This window comes from Cyprinodon tularosa, unplaced genomic scaffold (genome assembly GCF_016077235.1).
Source record: "Cyprinodon tularosa strain WSP-4 unplaced genomic scaffold, ASM1607723v1 ctg73, whole genome shotgun sequence".
Taxonomy (NCBI): Eukaryota; Metazoa; Chordata; class Actinopteri; order Cyprinodontiformes; family Cyprinodontidae; genus Cyprinodon; species Cyprinodon tularosa.
The window spans coordinates 469889-487500 of NW_024039485.1; the positions used below are offsets into that span (position 1 = coordinate 469889).

The 17612-nt window shown below is 36.7% G+C and overlaps 1 protein-coding gene across 1 annotated transcript in view; it reads right to left on the reverse strand.

Annotated features, from left to right (window-relative positions):
- The window catches only part of fhod3b (formin homology 2 domain containing 3b), a 134663-nt gene that overhangs the window by 56324 nt on the left and 60727 nt on the right, over positions 1-17612 (reverse strand). Inside the window, 2 exon segments of the mRNA XM_038269560.1 lie at positions 3052-3157; positions 8856-8923. Of these exon segments, the coding sequence (XP_038125488.1) occupies positions 3052-3157; positions 8856-8923 (174 nt within the window).

The following is a 17612-nucleotide window of genomic DNA, read 5'->3' on the forward strand; positions in this document are numbered from 1 at the left end:
ACTTTCAGTTTTCTTCCAGGAGTTCACTACTGAGCAAAAAAAACTTTAAAGCATAATGTTGCAAACCCTATGCTTCCCAATGGAAAAGCATTTTCTCTAAAGCCAAAACTCAACTAGTACAGAGCAACTTTCTGTTTTCTACATGTTTTGCAGTAGTTTTGACACACTTCTTGACACACAGATTCCCACAATTGATCCGTTTATCTCTGCAAATAGCTTGTTCCTTGTGTCTGTGATGCAAACTTTCCTTACAAAGCTCAATTGCAGTTTAGAGTGTACATGAAATGCCATGCAAATAAGATTCTCTCTGAAAGCAGCTGCTTGTGCTAAATTATGATTTGTAGATTAAATCAGTGTCTTACTTTCTGGATTCTGGAATGATAAAAAGGTATAGGTTTCATGTGACCTATTTTTTATGTCATATTTGTGTTGGTTTAATAAAGTGACTTTCAAAACAGCATATTGAACTTTATTTGAAAAATAAGTAAATTGTGAAAAGCTTTGAGAGGTTATTATTATTTTAGTTGGACTCAACTGAAATCAAAATAACCAATCCTCCTGTCTCTCTTGAATAACCCAATAAAGGGGAGAACATTTGTTTGAACGGTCAACTCATCATTCACAGTCGACTGACACTAGCAGTTCTTCCAAAATCCAGTTACAATCATCAGCCGTCATGTTTTGGCCATTTAACCTGCAGGTGTTTATGAGTCTGGATGTGAGCCAGAGCAAATTCCCATGAAGCCAGAAACACTGTCTATCAGACCCCTGCAGAGGCAGCCTGATTGATGGTTGATGTATTTAATTAGAGATGCATTGATCAGAAATGGTTAATACCAGTTTCATATCCCTACAATATTGTACTGTTCACAACAACTTCAGATGTTTCCGATTCATCTTAATCTACTATAAAAGAACTATTATATTTACAGTATATAAAAAAATTCTATATCACAAAGAAATGCCTGAGGTGCAATACACATTAGTAGAGTACTAACTACTTAACTCTATCCATTCAGGTTTTCAATGCAAGTACTAAATATATATTACTTATTTGATGTCAAATTTAAAAACTTACTACATTATAATTTGCTCTGGAGATGGTTAAATCATAAAAACTTAAATGTTACATACATATATAACCAACCCAAATTATAAAGACATTAACACTGTTAAATATTGTTGATGATTATTATTGAAACTCAGAACACTATCTTAATATTTACCATTATTATGATGTTTATCATGTTTTTTCTAATATTGTGAAGCAAAACTAAATATATTCAAGAACAACATTGAAAAGTTTTTTTTACCCTTCCTGTCATTAAAGAAAAAGTCCGGTTAGGAATGATGAATGGATCATTATTTGTATTTGTATTATTTGTATTTGGCAAACACCGGATACAGCACTGGGACTTGCTCAACAGCCGATATTGCACCATGACGTCCCAAACTGGAAGGTGGCAGTAGTGTTCTTTGTCAAACATGGATGTTTCCAGTAAAACACATTCAAATGAAAATTACTCTTAATTAACGTATCATTTATTGATCAGTGTGTAATAAGTTCATATTTAAAGTAATTACAGGAGTTTGAATCCTGAATATCACTAGACTTTTTGTTGATTAACTTATATTAAAAGCAGAGGCAAGAGACTGACCATAAAGATGACCAAGTGTTTGTAGAACTGTTTTATTTTAATATTTTAGAATAAAGACCAAGCGAACAGACTCTTGACTTAAACAACCTTAAACATTTTTTTTCCAGTGGCTAGCACAGAAAGCTAGCATTGCAAAATTACATGACCCTATGCTTAGTTTTAATTAACTTGAGTTAAGATACCCTGAGGATAATCTAAGATCTCCGAAAGTTGGCCAACATTTCTCAAGTCTTTGTTGTCCAGACGAATACAAATTTTTTTCAAACTGGCTTTTAATACTTAGAACACACTGATTTTTGCTTAGGATTTTTGTTTTAATGATGTTTTTATCTTGATCTTTCTGTGAAGCACTTTGGTCTTCTTGGTGTTCTGCAAAGTGCTATATAAATAAACTTTGATTAGATTTTTTGATTTACAGCCAATGTGTTACATAATAGACAGAAGTTGAAAGCTGAAACCCAAGCCTTCTTGTTATCAGCTGAAAGTGTTGTTCTCTCTCACCCTTTTGCAGCCCAAACAGCATGCATGTCATAAATGCTGTCTCATAATAATAAGCTATTTATAATTCAATTTAAAGAGAAGATTACAAAAAAATAGCAGCTACTTGTTTACACTTGGGATCACATCCGCACTAAAGAGTTGTTGATTTACAGAACAAACTTTTTGCACTATAAAATTGCTCCAATAAACATGAGGTCACATATATATTAAATGTGCATCAAACGGATGAATAACAATATAAAAGGCACCTAAACCATCAAGTGTGATGCAAAACATTTGTCTCAAGATTTAGTCATAAGCTCCTACATCAATCCAGAGTTACAGTAAGCACAGACTAAATACTGAGCGCAAACAGAAAAAAAGGTAAATATCTGAATGGAAAGACAAGATTTCAAGAAAAAGAACATAGGTGTTAAGAATGAAAGAAAGCAAGGCAAAGGGGAATTATTTTTATGATCTGTAATATCCTGGTAGAACTTTGTTAGACACTAAAGCATGTGTTACCTGCCTTTTTCACAGCAGGCTGTTAAATGGTAGTGACTTCTGAGTGAGAGCTGTGGTCTTCGAGTACCCACAGACAGGGTGTCCTTCACCTCTTCAGCCTCCACACAAAGGATTTTTCACCTCCCTATAAATTAGGCAGCTGCTACATTTGACCTAACGAAACCACAGCACATATTTGCAGCACACACTCTCTGAGAATGTGTGTTTTTTTTAACTGTGTGTGTCTGTGGGACAAGGTCATCAGGCAGAATCATCAATTTGCATAGTTTACATGCACACATGTGGCTCTTGATGGGTTTATGGAAAGAAAAGTTGTTATAGGACTGATTAGAAACATCCTTGTGGTGAGGTAAAAGGAAGGAGCCCTGTTATTTACTGGTGTACATACCCCTGAGGATGTAATTCTGGTAGTTCTGGTCCGCTTCAGCTCCCACTTTGATCAAACATGTCAGTCCTTCAGCCACCACAAACTCGTGAACCAAATCTTTGTCATCCTAAAAAGATAGACCAAGAAAAAAATAATTTTAAGATCAGTTACTCTGTCCATCCATCATCTTCTCACGCTGAGTCGTGATGGGGCCAGTGTCTATCTCCGGCAGTCTACACCCTGGACAGGTTTCCAGTCTGTCGCAAGGCAACAAAGAAACACACAAGGACACACAACAATGCACAACCACCATCCGCACACACACACACGTACATTGACACCTAAGCACAACTTGCGGAAGCCAATTAACCTAACTGTCACGTTTTTGGACCTTTTGGAGGACGTACCCGGAGTACGCATGCGGAAAGACCCCAGGCTGGAATTGAACCCAGAACCGTATTGCTACAAGGCAACAGTGCTACCCACTGCATCACCGTGCAGCCCTTAATCAGTTAGTCATAATTCACAATATGTGCTCATCATTCATTCCAGTAATATAAAATAGTCTCCATTACACATTACTGCTTAGAAGTATGTCATTATTGTGATATATCATACACCAATGAAAACTAATATTAATCTTGTAGAAATTACTAAGATCCATTCTGTGCGTTATATTGAGGGCATCTATTATTTGAGTCTTAGTAAGTAGTTTGATAAAGCCAAGGTAGTTGATTAAAGATTACAATCATATATCATATTTTTATTTTTAATCCATCGTATAATAGATTAATAAAAAGCATTCACAAACCTTTACACTGTTATTGTCACGATGTGATGTATTTTATGGGCAGGCCAGCTACAGGCCATGTAGTACCTGGTAGTGTACAGTTGTTTAATGGAAGGAAAATGATGCATGGCTGTGAGAAATTTACCCCCTCACTAACAGGTGATGGAAACATGCATTTTCTGTCTTTTAAAAAAATTGAGTATTTGGGGGAAGGTTTAAGTCTTTGTCTTCATTATTGTAACTTTAAGAACATCTCACTACTCTCCTTCACTCGGAGGTCACCAGGTGTTGCCATGGAAGCACACCCATGAGCATTGCTGACAAGGACCTGGTGTTTCCAATCAGCCTCATAAGGGAAATCCACATTGACTGAGAGGGAGGGGAGATGTTTTGGGTTTTCTTTGGATTTACATAATTGCTTAGCTTCAATTTGTTCACGATTAATATAAATGGGTTTTTGTTTTGTTTTCCTCTAGAGGTTTAATTTACTTGATTGTTTCCCAAATAGAAAATGTAAATGTTGTAAAGGTTTCCACCCCTTTTATTAGAGATAGTACAGGCTGACGCTTTAAAAGCTGGGGTGTTTTTTTTTTTTTTGTTTGTTTTTTTTTTTTGCTGTGATGGAGGAAATAAGAGCCCCCGCTCTTCTGCTTTAAAGTGACAGAACAGTCCTTTTTGGAAAAACATAAAAAACAGAGCTCTATAATTTATGTGTGCTTAACTGGCCATTTTTAAGCAACAAGGTTTGTGCCTCTCTCTGCAAACCTTACAATTGCTTTTAGATTTTTTACAAAAAAATGTTTTTATATAACAATATCCCATACTTTAACCATACTATTTGATAGGTTAGTTCAGTCTGTAATCCAAAATAGAGTTTGGCAACTTGTACTATCATAAGGAAAGTCTTGCTCTTTGTCCAGCTAAATAAATTGTGAATTGAAACAGAGATACTGCATAACTCTTTTGATAACAATTTGCATAAACAAAGTTAAAGAAACATATTTTAGTTGAATATTTATTTTATAAACAGGAGAAAAATGTTTTACCCTAACAAACAGATAAATGTATTTTTTCTTGAAATCCAAATTTATGAAGAGAGTGTGCAACCTAATGAGAAGGATAAAAATAGGGTATAAAACTTTTTTGTACAATTTGCAAGATACTGCTACGTATGTAGATAGAGACTGTAGAAAAAAACAAAGAAACCCTGGAACTGCTTAGATGTTTTGGTCTATTTTTTAACTGAGATTATGTCATCAAAAAATAAAGTCTGTATATGTGACATAAAACTAACAACCTTAACACTCCCTCCCATTGATGGCACGGCAAAACTCATTTCAGGGAGATGCTTATCCCCCCCCCACCACCAACCCCCATCTATTATATATTAAGTCAAAAATATGTAAAATTCCTAAATTATAAATGTATATTGACCTCATAAGAAACAAAATTTTTGTTGAACCTCATTGAAAAGAAATTTCACTTCATGCAGCTCTCTAAATAATAATTTGAATCCCTTGCCCTGTTTTTCATTTCATGCTTTTCTGTTCCCCCATGAAAACACGCTGGCCCCCTCCTTGCCTCCTGGTAAATTTGGTCTAGATCCGCCACTGTTCCTCACCTTCACTAGACATGGATATACTTTAGTATATTCTGCTGTAAAATTTGTCTTATATTTTCATTTTTTACTCAAGGATTCAACTTTTGCCTTTTTACGGGGTGCACAGCTTTGAGTGGTAACTAGGCGACTGCCAGAGAGTAAATAGAAAATTATTGGACTGATCCAATGAGCTCCCTGACAACCAGTCGCCTAGAACGCTCGTTGAACAGAGCATCACTTTAGACAGATATGCACAGGTTTCACAAGCAACCTCCTTCCCACATTCCGCGCACTCTTGTTGTCTACGCAATCGCAGTAGTTTTAATCCGCACATGGTGCACAAATTATTGTATTGAATGCACTCTCTTGCTCGCATTAAATAAACCACACCTTGCATAGTCTAAAATCCAGGATAATTTATCTGACTTGCAGGCATCCGTGAACAACTATCTATATCAGGAAGACTCTCGGAACTTCTGTGAGACTTGGGATGTCTGACATGGTAGGGTTCCATCTTAGTTTCTCTGGATGCCCTTCTTCAGTAAAACCCAGAAATTTGCTTATGGTCAGATAAATTACTTTTGAACTTTTCTATCCCTTTAATAAAGCCTCTTTCCCACTGAAATTAGTGTGTTTTCCAAACATAGATCATCCTGCTAGCAATCGGCATTTGGCTCCCTTCCATTTGGCTCCCTTACGCATAGGTAGCATTGATGATGTCATCAGTTTGACAGAAATCAGGAAAGTAAACAATGGAGAGCAACACGTAAGCAAGCCAGGGCATAGTAAGTGTGCTTTACTGTTTCACACTTTTATCTGTCCGATCTCTCTGACCAATAATGCACCATGTTTATCGATTGTTGGCAGAGTGGTTTCGGCATGTTATATCCGACATGGCTGGCGTCTTGACATCCATATCTTGTGCTCAGTGGTATCACGTAAATTAGCCAGTTGACCTGGGTCTGGCATTCCCACAGCATTCTGATCAGAGCCGAGGCGATTTTAACGCGGTTGCTTGTCGAGTTGTTTCACCTGGTTAGGGCCTTTCAGATTTAGACAGCTAATGCCTGACATCCCAGAATCGCTGAACTTTGTATGTATTTTTTCAATTTTGGGTTTATACATAGCGTATTCATAATGAGTACAGAGAGAATATCCAACGACAACGCTATTATGCATAATAGCATAATACCCATGAAATGTCCGGTGCCTGGCCTGCATGGAAAGATTTCTTTGATTGCAGGATAAACTAAACTGCTTTTTACCGCCCACCAGAAAAAAAAAGAAAAAGAACAAATAAAAAGAAAAAGAAAGAAAGAAGGTTTGCAGTCACAGAAGATTCAGCAGGCCATAGACGTGAACGGAAGAAGGATCCATCACACTCACACTCACATGCCTCATGTAAGCCTTTAAAACTATATTTGTATTTAAACCAGAGGTCATGCTGTTATTTAAAAGGTAGCAGCTAGAGGACAACACTTGGCCAAAATATTAAAACTTCTATGATATAGATTTAGATTTTAAATAATTTTTAAAGGATGTTAACCACTTTAAAAACAATCCAGGTCAAATATTGCTAAATATAACAGTGCCATGTTGCACAGTATCTCCATAAAGTAAAATACAGTTAAATTTTGGATCAATACAAAATATACATCTTTTTTTTCAACCAAGTCACAGATATCAGTGTACAATAAACAAGGCAGTCCTCTTGGAGCTGGCTGGATCCGATCTGTTTTTGTTCTGGGATGCCAAACATATCCAACATCTTGTAACTGATGGTAAAACCACCTGCTTTTCTCACACCTGTCTGTGACTATGTAATTTAAGACCCAGCATCAGGACTTCTACAGGATTTACCGCTTTCTTATACATTCTACTGTTCAGATGGGATAGGGAGGAAGGTAGCAATAAACACTGTGGGGTGGTCAGGGCTTTTTGAGTCCCTGGAGGAAGTCTAAGTGCTTCCAGAACATCTTTAACATATATCACTGATGGAGAGTGCAGTTGTTTGGTACAGAGCCTAAATATAAAGAAATACACTGAAGTACACATTCAGAAATTCTTTAGAGGTACCTATTATGGAAATATATTTTAGATATATTCTGTTGTGGCCTAATAATGTGCTGCCTTTCTTCCCACACCGTAACTGGACCTGTAAAGCTCCACAGCTGCCACGAAGGCAGACTCTCAGCAGCACAGCTCTGCCTTAAGAAAACAGTACTGTGTCCAAGTCTGAGTGTGCACTGATTCATGTTTTCACACCACATATATCTCTTGCATTTTAACAGCTAAGCATGAACTGCTGCAAAAACTTGCAAATGAATAAGCACTGTGGAAAGGACCCAACTTTGAAAGCCTTCGTTAAAGGGAAATGTTATCGCAGTGCAATGCAAATAACCGTTTCAAAGTTTGTGATGTTGCAACTATATACCATCGTCTATGTGATCAGCAGGTATACTGTATACCCAAAATTATGCAGAAACTATCTCCAAATGCCATTATTTGTACAACATCCAATTTAAAGAGTAGCTGTTTTAGTCATGCTTCTACTCTCCTGGTCCATGTTTTTTTTTGCAGTAGATAATTTCATTCAGGTCTTAATGCAAAGCTATTTTTTGTAGTAAATGAGCTTTATCTAACTGTTAATGTCAAGGCTAAGCTGCATTGCTAGATTGGCAGCAAATGAAGAGTGATGGAGTTTGAATCACTACATGAAACAGCCACTAACAGAATTGTAACCACTATTATAGTGTCTAAAATCGGTTCTGGTGGAAAAGGCTTTGCTTCATGCAAGGAACATTCCCAAAACAACCTGGATTTCTTTAGTCCACACCATGTATGTCCAAATATGTCCAATGTACAGTACAGACCAAAAGTTTGTACACACCTTCTCATTGAAAGAGTTCTTTTTTTTCATTACTATGAAAATTGAAGATTCACATTGAAGGCATCACAAGTATGAATTAACACATATGAAATTATATACTTAACAAAAAAGTGTGAAACAACTGAAAATATGTCTTATATTCTAGGTTCTTCAAAGTAGCCACCTTTTGCTTTGATTATTGCTTTGCACACTCTTGGCATTCTGTTGATGAGCTTCAAGAGGCAGTCACCATCACTTTTTTGTGATTCCACCTGAGTTGTTTAGCACCCTGGCCTGTTCCCTAAATAAGTCTCTTCTTTCCTGACCTGCCATTTATGAGGTTATCTTTCCATTTTCAGACGATGGAATGCTCTGAAAAATGTTTGCTTCTCTGTTCTCTTATGAACCCTGAAGGCTTTCACAGAGCTGCTGCATTTAGATTGAGCTTAAATTGCACAGAAAGACTATTTATTTTATTCTGATGGTGAATAGCTGCAACACATTTTATCAGGTGTCATATATATGTTTTGCAAAACCCCAAACAGCAAAAAGACCAAAGATGTTACCTGAAAAATCTGCTTCAGAGAAAAAAGAGCTCTGCGTAGCTCCCGTCCGGTAGAATTGTAGAGTTTTTCTGTGAATCAGAAAAGAAAAGAAGAGGGTTAATATTAACATGTATCAATTCTGTAGATGTTCTGACTCCTTCATATTAAGTCTTCATAATAGTATACGATAAGATCACATTGCTGTAAATCCTTTTTTTGTGTCAATGTACAGTAATACAGGCAGTATAGGAAGCAAAAAAAGAAATCCCACAAAGAAATGCAGACGACAGAAACAGTAGGGCCAGCTCAGAGAACATCTGCAGAGAATTAGAGAAGAGAGGATGCTTCCTGCTAACAAGAACCAATCTGCAATTTACTATAATAATAAAAATGGTGGAACAAGCTTTAACCACTAGCCACCACAATGATTAAGAAACAAGTCATGCATCAATCAGCCTTGGAAACTGCACTGAGTAGGAAAGAGAGACATGATAAGATGTTTCATGATGGCTATTTTTTGCAAATCCTCTTGCAATCCTTTCCGTTTTGGCATCTGCAGAGTCTACCAGGGAGAGGCAGTGTTGAGAAAGTGGCTTACTCATCACTGCGAGGTGATAGCTCTCTGACTCAGCAAAAACTGCCAGTTGGTGTAGCAGACACAGCAGCATGAAGTGTAATGCAGTTTAATGTAGAGCAGTGCAGGCCAGGTCTTTCAGTCCCCATAAAAAAACTCTGCATTGGATTCTCTTTTTATTATCAAAGCTCCCACACATCCAAACCCTCCTTCTGACTCCATCTAACACAACACAGAGGAACAACTAAGCAGATATGACAATGCTGCAATAAAAAACATGAGACAAAACAGCTGAACTAAATCTTTAAAGTGAGAGAATCCCATTGTTAACTGGATACACTTGGGACAGCAGAGAAACAGTGTTCTGTCCATTATTCTTATATGCCTTGTCAGCTGTGGAGTAAATCTTACAGCTGAAGGACTGAGACAAAGACACGGCCTTGGTTCATTATGCCTGTCAGTTTTTTGGGCAGACATTTTGAATTTCTACATGCCAATAGCATAAAAACGGATCCAGTATGTTTGAATGGAAACATAAAATCTTTTTAGCAAGCTCAGATGACAGTAAAGATGTTTTTGTGTGTATAAAAATATTCTTTTTTTGTTTATTATTATTGGTGTTAATTTTTTTTTATTATTTCTTAGCTTTAAATTCCTATAAGAGAAAAATGAACGGTAACTTAGGTTAGAAATGGATGCTGTTTAACATTGAGCTCAACCAAACAGTAATTGCTTTAATTCTACCTCATCATGTCATCAATTGTAAAATAAAAAAAATAAAAAATAAAAACATCCCCCATAACAACAAACTGTTTTTTTAAATCACAGCCATGAAGTTCAAATCCCTTGATGGATACACAGATAAAATTTCAAAGAAAGAATAGAGGCAATGAATAGATCCCCTTATAGTATAAAAATAAATAAACATGCCATACACAGAATTAAGCAGTTAATTCAATAAATGCAATCCACATAAAAAGAGACCATTGACATGCTATTTCAATCTTAGCCAAAAAATATATATATTTGTATCAGGCCTAAACCATAATCATCAACACAGAAATAAAAACTTGCATCGTGTTACCTTGTGCACAATTAATCTATATTTTTCTTTGTTCTCATTTGAATCCCAGATCTTGTTTTAATTTACTTACATGTGCTTCGATCTAGCTGAAATAACATTCTATTTTACTTTGCTTAACAAGATAATGCAGCATTACAATCCTTTCACCTACAACCAGAGTTTAGTTGTTCTTAAACACATCTTGTTCCAAGTTTTATGATCTTAATGTCTTTTACATGCATAGTTTTGTGTGGTTTAGTCTATTGGTAAGTAAATGAGTACTGGTCTTTATGAGGAAGTCACACCAAAACATTGGCAGCAGAACCCTAAAGGAGTAAATTCTAGAACTCCAGAGGTATTATCAGGGGAAAGCTCTGTGATGTTGCTGATTTATGTCTTTATAAATAACAGGAAGGAAGTCGAACTGAAATTTTTCAGTTTGGGGCCCCTTAAGTTTAGTTTGCATTATATTTTCTAAAAGTTGCCATAAAACTGCCAAATCTTTGCAATTACAGGTTTCTTTCTCTGAAATCTCTTATAACTTCATTATGAAGGGAATATAAAACTAAGGGGGAAAATTAATGTAAAGATATTACACTTCTAGAATAAATCAAAACAAAACACAATTTATATTTAGCATTAACTAATGCTTAGTATAAGATGTATAACAATGTTTTAAAATCAAACTACTGTCCCGGAAGTTGCAATAAAGCCAGCTCTATTGCTCTGGAACTGCAGGAAGATTAGAGGGTGTTCAAACAGAAGAAAACTCATAACACCTTCCCAGCACAAAGGAAGCCTGATTTGTAGTCATACTTAACTCCATCTCCAACAATCAGAGCTAGTCTTCCATCTGTAGTCATGACTGCTCCGTGTCCATATGGACACTGATCATTAATCAGTCAGCGGAAAAATTACACCCAGCATTGCTGAGCAGTCTGGCATGGTTCTGCCTTGCGCATGAATCAGCACTTCAGTACTACTGAAAGCCACCATTGGGTCCTGTCTGAGTCTGTCAATCAGCAAGAGCAAGAGAGACAAATTCTTCCAAGCACAACTTTTCTGCCATTTGCACAAAGGGCTTGTGCTTCTCTACTTAGCCATGTAGTTTGGACTGCAATAAAACTGTCAGAAAGTTATTTCTGCCCAACATTAAATAAAGCCCATCTGCAAGAACATACAGTTCCTCTGCTGTCCCTATCTACTGTCCATACACTGATGTTTCTCTCAGAGGCCTGTGTTTAATGAGAAATAACTCAGTGGAGATTAGTTCCATACCACTTGGCACAGATATGTACCCAAACGAATGGGCCCTCTCTGTTTCCTTATTTAGGAAGAAACCTGGGAGCTTATTTATCCACAGGAAATGTTTGAAACCCAAATCAATGTGCATATAAAACCATACAAAAAACTTCAAACTCAATATCCTATAACATTCAACATATACTTAAGCAAGCTTAAGGGACCAAGAAAGACACAAACAGTCTGGCTAATTCTAATGTGATTTCAGCTATTACAGCTTAGATAGCTATATACACTGTGACAACCCAATAACTTTACGCATGCAAAACATACGACAAGTTCATCACAACTACATTAGATATTTTGGAGGATTTAATAAGCTTTGAAAAAAAAACATAGTTCCATTTTATCTCCACTGTATTACTATACATATGTGTATATAGATACATGTGTATATATATATATATATAAGATAACAATGTAGAAAAAATTGCTGTCGTTTTTGATTAGGATTTGCCATTTAAATCCCAAATCAAACAGGTATATATATATATATATATATATATATATATATATATATATATATATATATATATATATATATATATATATATATATATACAAGAAATATCTGGTTCAAAGATATTTCTGGTTCATGGCTGATGCTGAAAAACAAGCCCATGCATTTCTTTGCTATCAGGAAGTCCACAAGCTGTAGTAAAAACCCCTGGCTGATCTAAAATTCTGCAGCCAGAGTACTGATGAAAATTAAACAAAGAGGCTCAGGTTATTCTGAACTATCTCTGTAGTAGTAGGCTGTGATAGGCTTAGACTGCTGGAGGACATAGAGTACACTGTTTATCATTCTGCTTTATTATATCTCTATTCTCCAGTTTTTCTTATGTTCTCTCTTCATACTTTTTACATGAAAACCGGCTCAGAGCTCATCTGTTTTAACTGTTTCTCACCTAGACAGAGCCACTTGTGGAGCTAGTTTACTCTTACCCTTTTTAACATAGAAAGAATTTATGGAGCAGAGCTTCCTTGTTTCTTTTGTATATCTGCTTGTCTCCCCTTGAACCCCTCGACAACATTGGCAGAAGGCCGCTAAAACTGAGCGTGGTTCTGCTGGATGTTTCTATCTGTTAAAAAGGGAATTTTCACCAGTTTTCTCCTATTTCTGATCTTCAGTAAGGCACAAACAAATTTAGTTCCTGCCTTTGTTTGAGTGCTCCAGAATGGACATGGGAGTCTTCAGTAGATTATTATCCAAACCTAGTTTTTCACATTTGTAGTGACTACATTTGTTGTCAATTGTGGCAATTGTCCATTTTAAATTCCAGTGTAAATTAGGCTACATAATTAAATTGGTTGTTACTTTAAAGCAATTGTCAATTTCATTAGGCTACACAATTATATATTGTGCAACTCTGCAATTGTAAATTACATTTTTATTTGCTGACGACAGAACTTTTGGTCACTAGACTTGCAGTTAGCATGTCGGTATCCAGGGGACACAGTTGGTGCAAGGGAACAATGAACAAATATAGAATCAGTCATTAACATAATCATGAAATTTCTATCATACATAGAGATAGTATTACTATAAAAGCTGCTGTGGTAGGTTGTCCTCACCTACCACAGACACCTCAAAGCCTTGATAATGTTTAAGCTTCTCCAAAGAATATAAGCTAAAATAAAAGCTAAATGTACCCTATGATGCTCAAAGGAAAATGTAATAATTTGTATCCATCTCAACATATCTCAGATCTCTATTTTCAGTTTTTTATGGGTTTTTATAGGTTATTGTTTTTACCTTCTTATGCCAATCAAAACTTCTAATCAGGTTGAATTTCATTGTTTGTCAGCTAACAAATTCTGAAAAATGGTTTGACTTTAAGTTATTCCCTTGCTCATTTTCCATCTTGCAAACTCTTTAAAATGTTTAGTTACTCATCTGTTCACATGCCTTCATTTCCAGGGAGTGCTATAAAACGAACAGGATGACTACCACTGCTCATGCATCGCGCAGCAGGCGGAACACATAAACCAAATCCAAAGCACAGCCAGAAAACCCACAAGGACCCCAGTGGGGAGGAAAGCCTCACGTAGACTGGTGTAAATTAAACCGTGTTTACTTTCTCTGGAAGATGTGTCAACCTGAAAATTTTAAAGGGATCTTTTTCACAGTACTGTAATGTTTGTGTACAATTTCTATTGTAAAGCACAGTAAAATCATTTAATACGGGAGAAGCTAAAACTGAAAAAAATTAAGATTCTTTTGAGTCCATATTTTTTTATAAGCCTAAAATTAAATAAAAAAAAAAGATTTATCATCCAGTGATGTTGTGTGTTTATACACCAGGTAAACAGGAAGGGAGGAATTACAATGCTTGTTAAACAATGCTTGTTCAATAAAATGTAGATTACAGAGGATCTGAAGTTATATACTAAAGATCTAATTTAATGAATATAAAAAAAAACTGTTTATATATGTACCCTAGTGATTCAGTGTGATAAACCAAAAGACATGATTTCCACAGAGAGAAGATGCTGCTATATAAAAGGATTATTTTACTTTAAGTATGGACGTTGCAGTGAAACTAAATGTGTGGCTTAGTTGAAGATGGTAAATCGGCCATAAGCCAGAGACCTGCCCATGGTTAGATTTAGCCCAAATCCACAGAGCCAGCAACTTTTTTTATTTCCACTGGTCAAAAATGCCAACGGGCACCTTGCCAGCGATCAGCCAAACTGTAGCCATCTGTGAGAGCAAAGTCCTATGTTTGCAGCATCTCTGCTTTGCATGTGTAAGGATAAAAGGACACATCTTTCATTTTCATCCCCCTGTATTTTCACAAGAAACGCTCCAGTTTACAACATCCAGTCACGAAATACAAAGTAACAACAATAACATCATATTGTTTTGTTCCCTTTGGTTCTTTCTTGCTCTGTAAGCAAAGTCTCCCAAGTTTACAAAGAAAAGAACACGAGAAATTAAGGTGGAGGACCTCCCAGCAGATGCATTGAATGGCAACATGCTATTTTGCGGCTTGAGGTTTTCCCCAAAGCTGTAAGGTAAGGTGAATGATGGTTCAATAAAAGCAGATAATAGCACTTTTTTAAGCCTGTTTGATGTGTGACCATTGGATAAACACTGAATTGGGAAAAGCTTTCACATTTATCAGAGAAAGGAGCCCAAACACAAGGAAGTACACTGCATAGAGGAAAGAAAAGGCATTAATTAATTTGTTCCTGTTGCCTGAAGTTCATTCAAAATACTCTCAAAGTTGCGATAGAAGACATCTGGGCATAATGGTTTAGATTAAGGAAAACACAGTCAGGCCACACAGACTGAAGAAGCCAGTGTCACTGGCAGCAAGCCTTACAGGAAGGCGGCAGAGGACCCACGGGGAGTCAAAGTTATGGAAAGAAAGAGAAATTAAAACTAACAAATGCGCACTTAACCTACAAATGGAAAATAGACCTAACAATGTTGGAGTCAAACTGTGCTGCTCTTAATATGCTATAAAAAGTCTTTTAACCAACGACTCTGCAGACTCCAAAATAAATTGTCTCTGGAGTAAGGACACGTGTTCCTTCAAGGATGTTAATGACAGTGTCAGGGGTGTGCAAATAAACCACGGTAATTCGTTTTGATTTGACTTCCTTTCCAGATGCAGTACCCAGACCTTCTCTTCACGCTGCTGTGGAGTGCACAGCATCTACAGCCCACTGGGAGCAGAGGGGAGATCGAATTACAGAGCGATGCCATTCGATCTCGGTGGAGGCATGTGACACCAGACTGTGCTTTAATATATACTAACCCCTCCCCACTGAGCTCAGCATCACTCACTGTGCTTTCACGGAGTAAAAGTTTATATATTAGTCTTATAAATAGATCTCCACTGAAAGGTAGCAGTGAGATATATCTTAGTTTGGAGTCAAATCAATTTGGTGTGTTACTGATTGTCAACTGCTAGGGGAAACGTCACTGGAATTTATTCAGAGATAAAACAGCAACAGCAAGCTGAGTACTTCTGCATGGCAAACTTTTTAGATTTTTTTTTTTTTTGGACAAATCTAACAATTTTTGTATTTTTTTTTTTTCATCCCGGTCCACATGCTTTAATTTGTGGCAGTCAAGTACATAAATGCTTTACAAAACATGGTTTGGTTGTAGAATGACATGCGTTCATAAAGTTAAAGGGGTGTGGATACCTCTGCAATATGCTGAACATTCACCTTTCATATAGAGCTTTGTAAAACACTACACCCTTCAGGTGAATGTCCATTTTAAACATCTTGCAATGTTATCAATAAGATAAAAATCTGAACCAGGGCAGGAGAGGCAGCACAAGAAAGTGACGATGGAATCTGCAGAATTCAGGCAAGGAGAGAGATATGACAGCAAGGCCGATGTGACGAAAGACAAATCTTTTATTAGTGCCTGCCTATCTAATGAGTCATTCCTAAGCTACCAGGTGGGGGTGACCCTCAAAACACCCATTTCATACCCTCCTATTCTTTCCTCCTTTTCTTCGCAGACACTCTTTCACCCCCGCAGCAGGGTTTCCCTCACACTTGCCAGTGCTGACACAGATACGTAGTGGAGCGGAGAACAGAAGAAAAAGTAGAAATCCATTCAGCAGGCCAGACAAAAGCCTGACACAGATATAAACTAGGTGATCAACGACTGAAATGGGACTGCTTGAGGTGGTTGCTGTTGTGGTAACGTTTCATAAATCTATAGTTTTGTTTTTTTGTCTGCAGCATTATTCTTGTGACTGACTGGATTCATCTCTTTGTAAAGAGATGAATCCAGGCCGCACCACATGTGTTGCTTGGCAGATGTTTGAGCTAAACAGCTTTCCTTACTACAGTAAAATGTTCAAATACTGCAAATGCAGAGCCAGATGCCTTAAGAGTAAGACTTTAACTCTTGGCATATAGTCTTAGCTATCACATGTGAGCACGTATGGTATACTTCAGTTTAATGTTAAGATTTTTATACACTCATCCATAAAAGCACAGGTTCACTCTGCCAAGTTATTTTGAGTTTTATGGTGCTGAAAATGAAAAAAAAAAAGTTCCTTTTGTCTCCTACTATTACATTGTTTTTTTATGATTTGAAAAGTGTTTGAAGAAACAAAACACCATAACCTACTCTAATTTTCTCTCACTTTTCTTGCCCTCTATACCCCTGACTTTCCTCCGCTCCCCCTTTTTTTGAGAACCTGACACGTGGGGAACTGCACCATTGCAAACTCCATCCAATAAACACAGCTGAGTCGAGACCACATCTATTTCAGATTGAACTCTATGAATAGGAAGCAAACCCATGTGTCACAGTACACCACCTTATTTCCATACCGGCCACCACGGTGACTGACTTCCCTTAATAGAAAAGAGATGTTTAAACACCTGGTTTTTGCACAAATGGGATCTATTTCAGCCTTCACCCAGTTCCTTTAACATTTTCACATTGTTAGGGAGACATGGAGTTCTTTTAGTCCTATTATACACATTTTCCACCGAAGCAGCCAATTGTTTTTAAATAGACTTGCCTTGTTTTACCACATTTGAACAAGAACCAAGATATCTCAAATACAGTGTCTTGCAAACGTAAATTTAGTAATACTATGTATTTGCATCAAACCCTGCAAACCTTTACATCTTGTCATGCAACAAATACAAACTAAATGTACATTTCTGCGAGCTGTAAGGAATTTCTTTTAAATTATTTTAACAGATAGGTGCAATGTTCCTTTGTGTTTGGCCCCCTTTATTTTTATAAAGCCCTCTCAACAAACAAATTCCCCTAAGCAAGACATCAAATTAGCAGCACAGTAAACAGATCTGGAGAAAAATAAATGGTATAGTGAAGTTCAAAACAGTG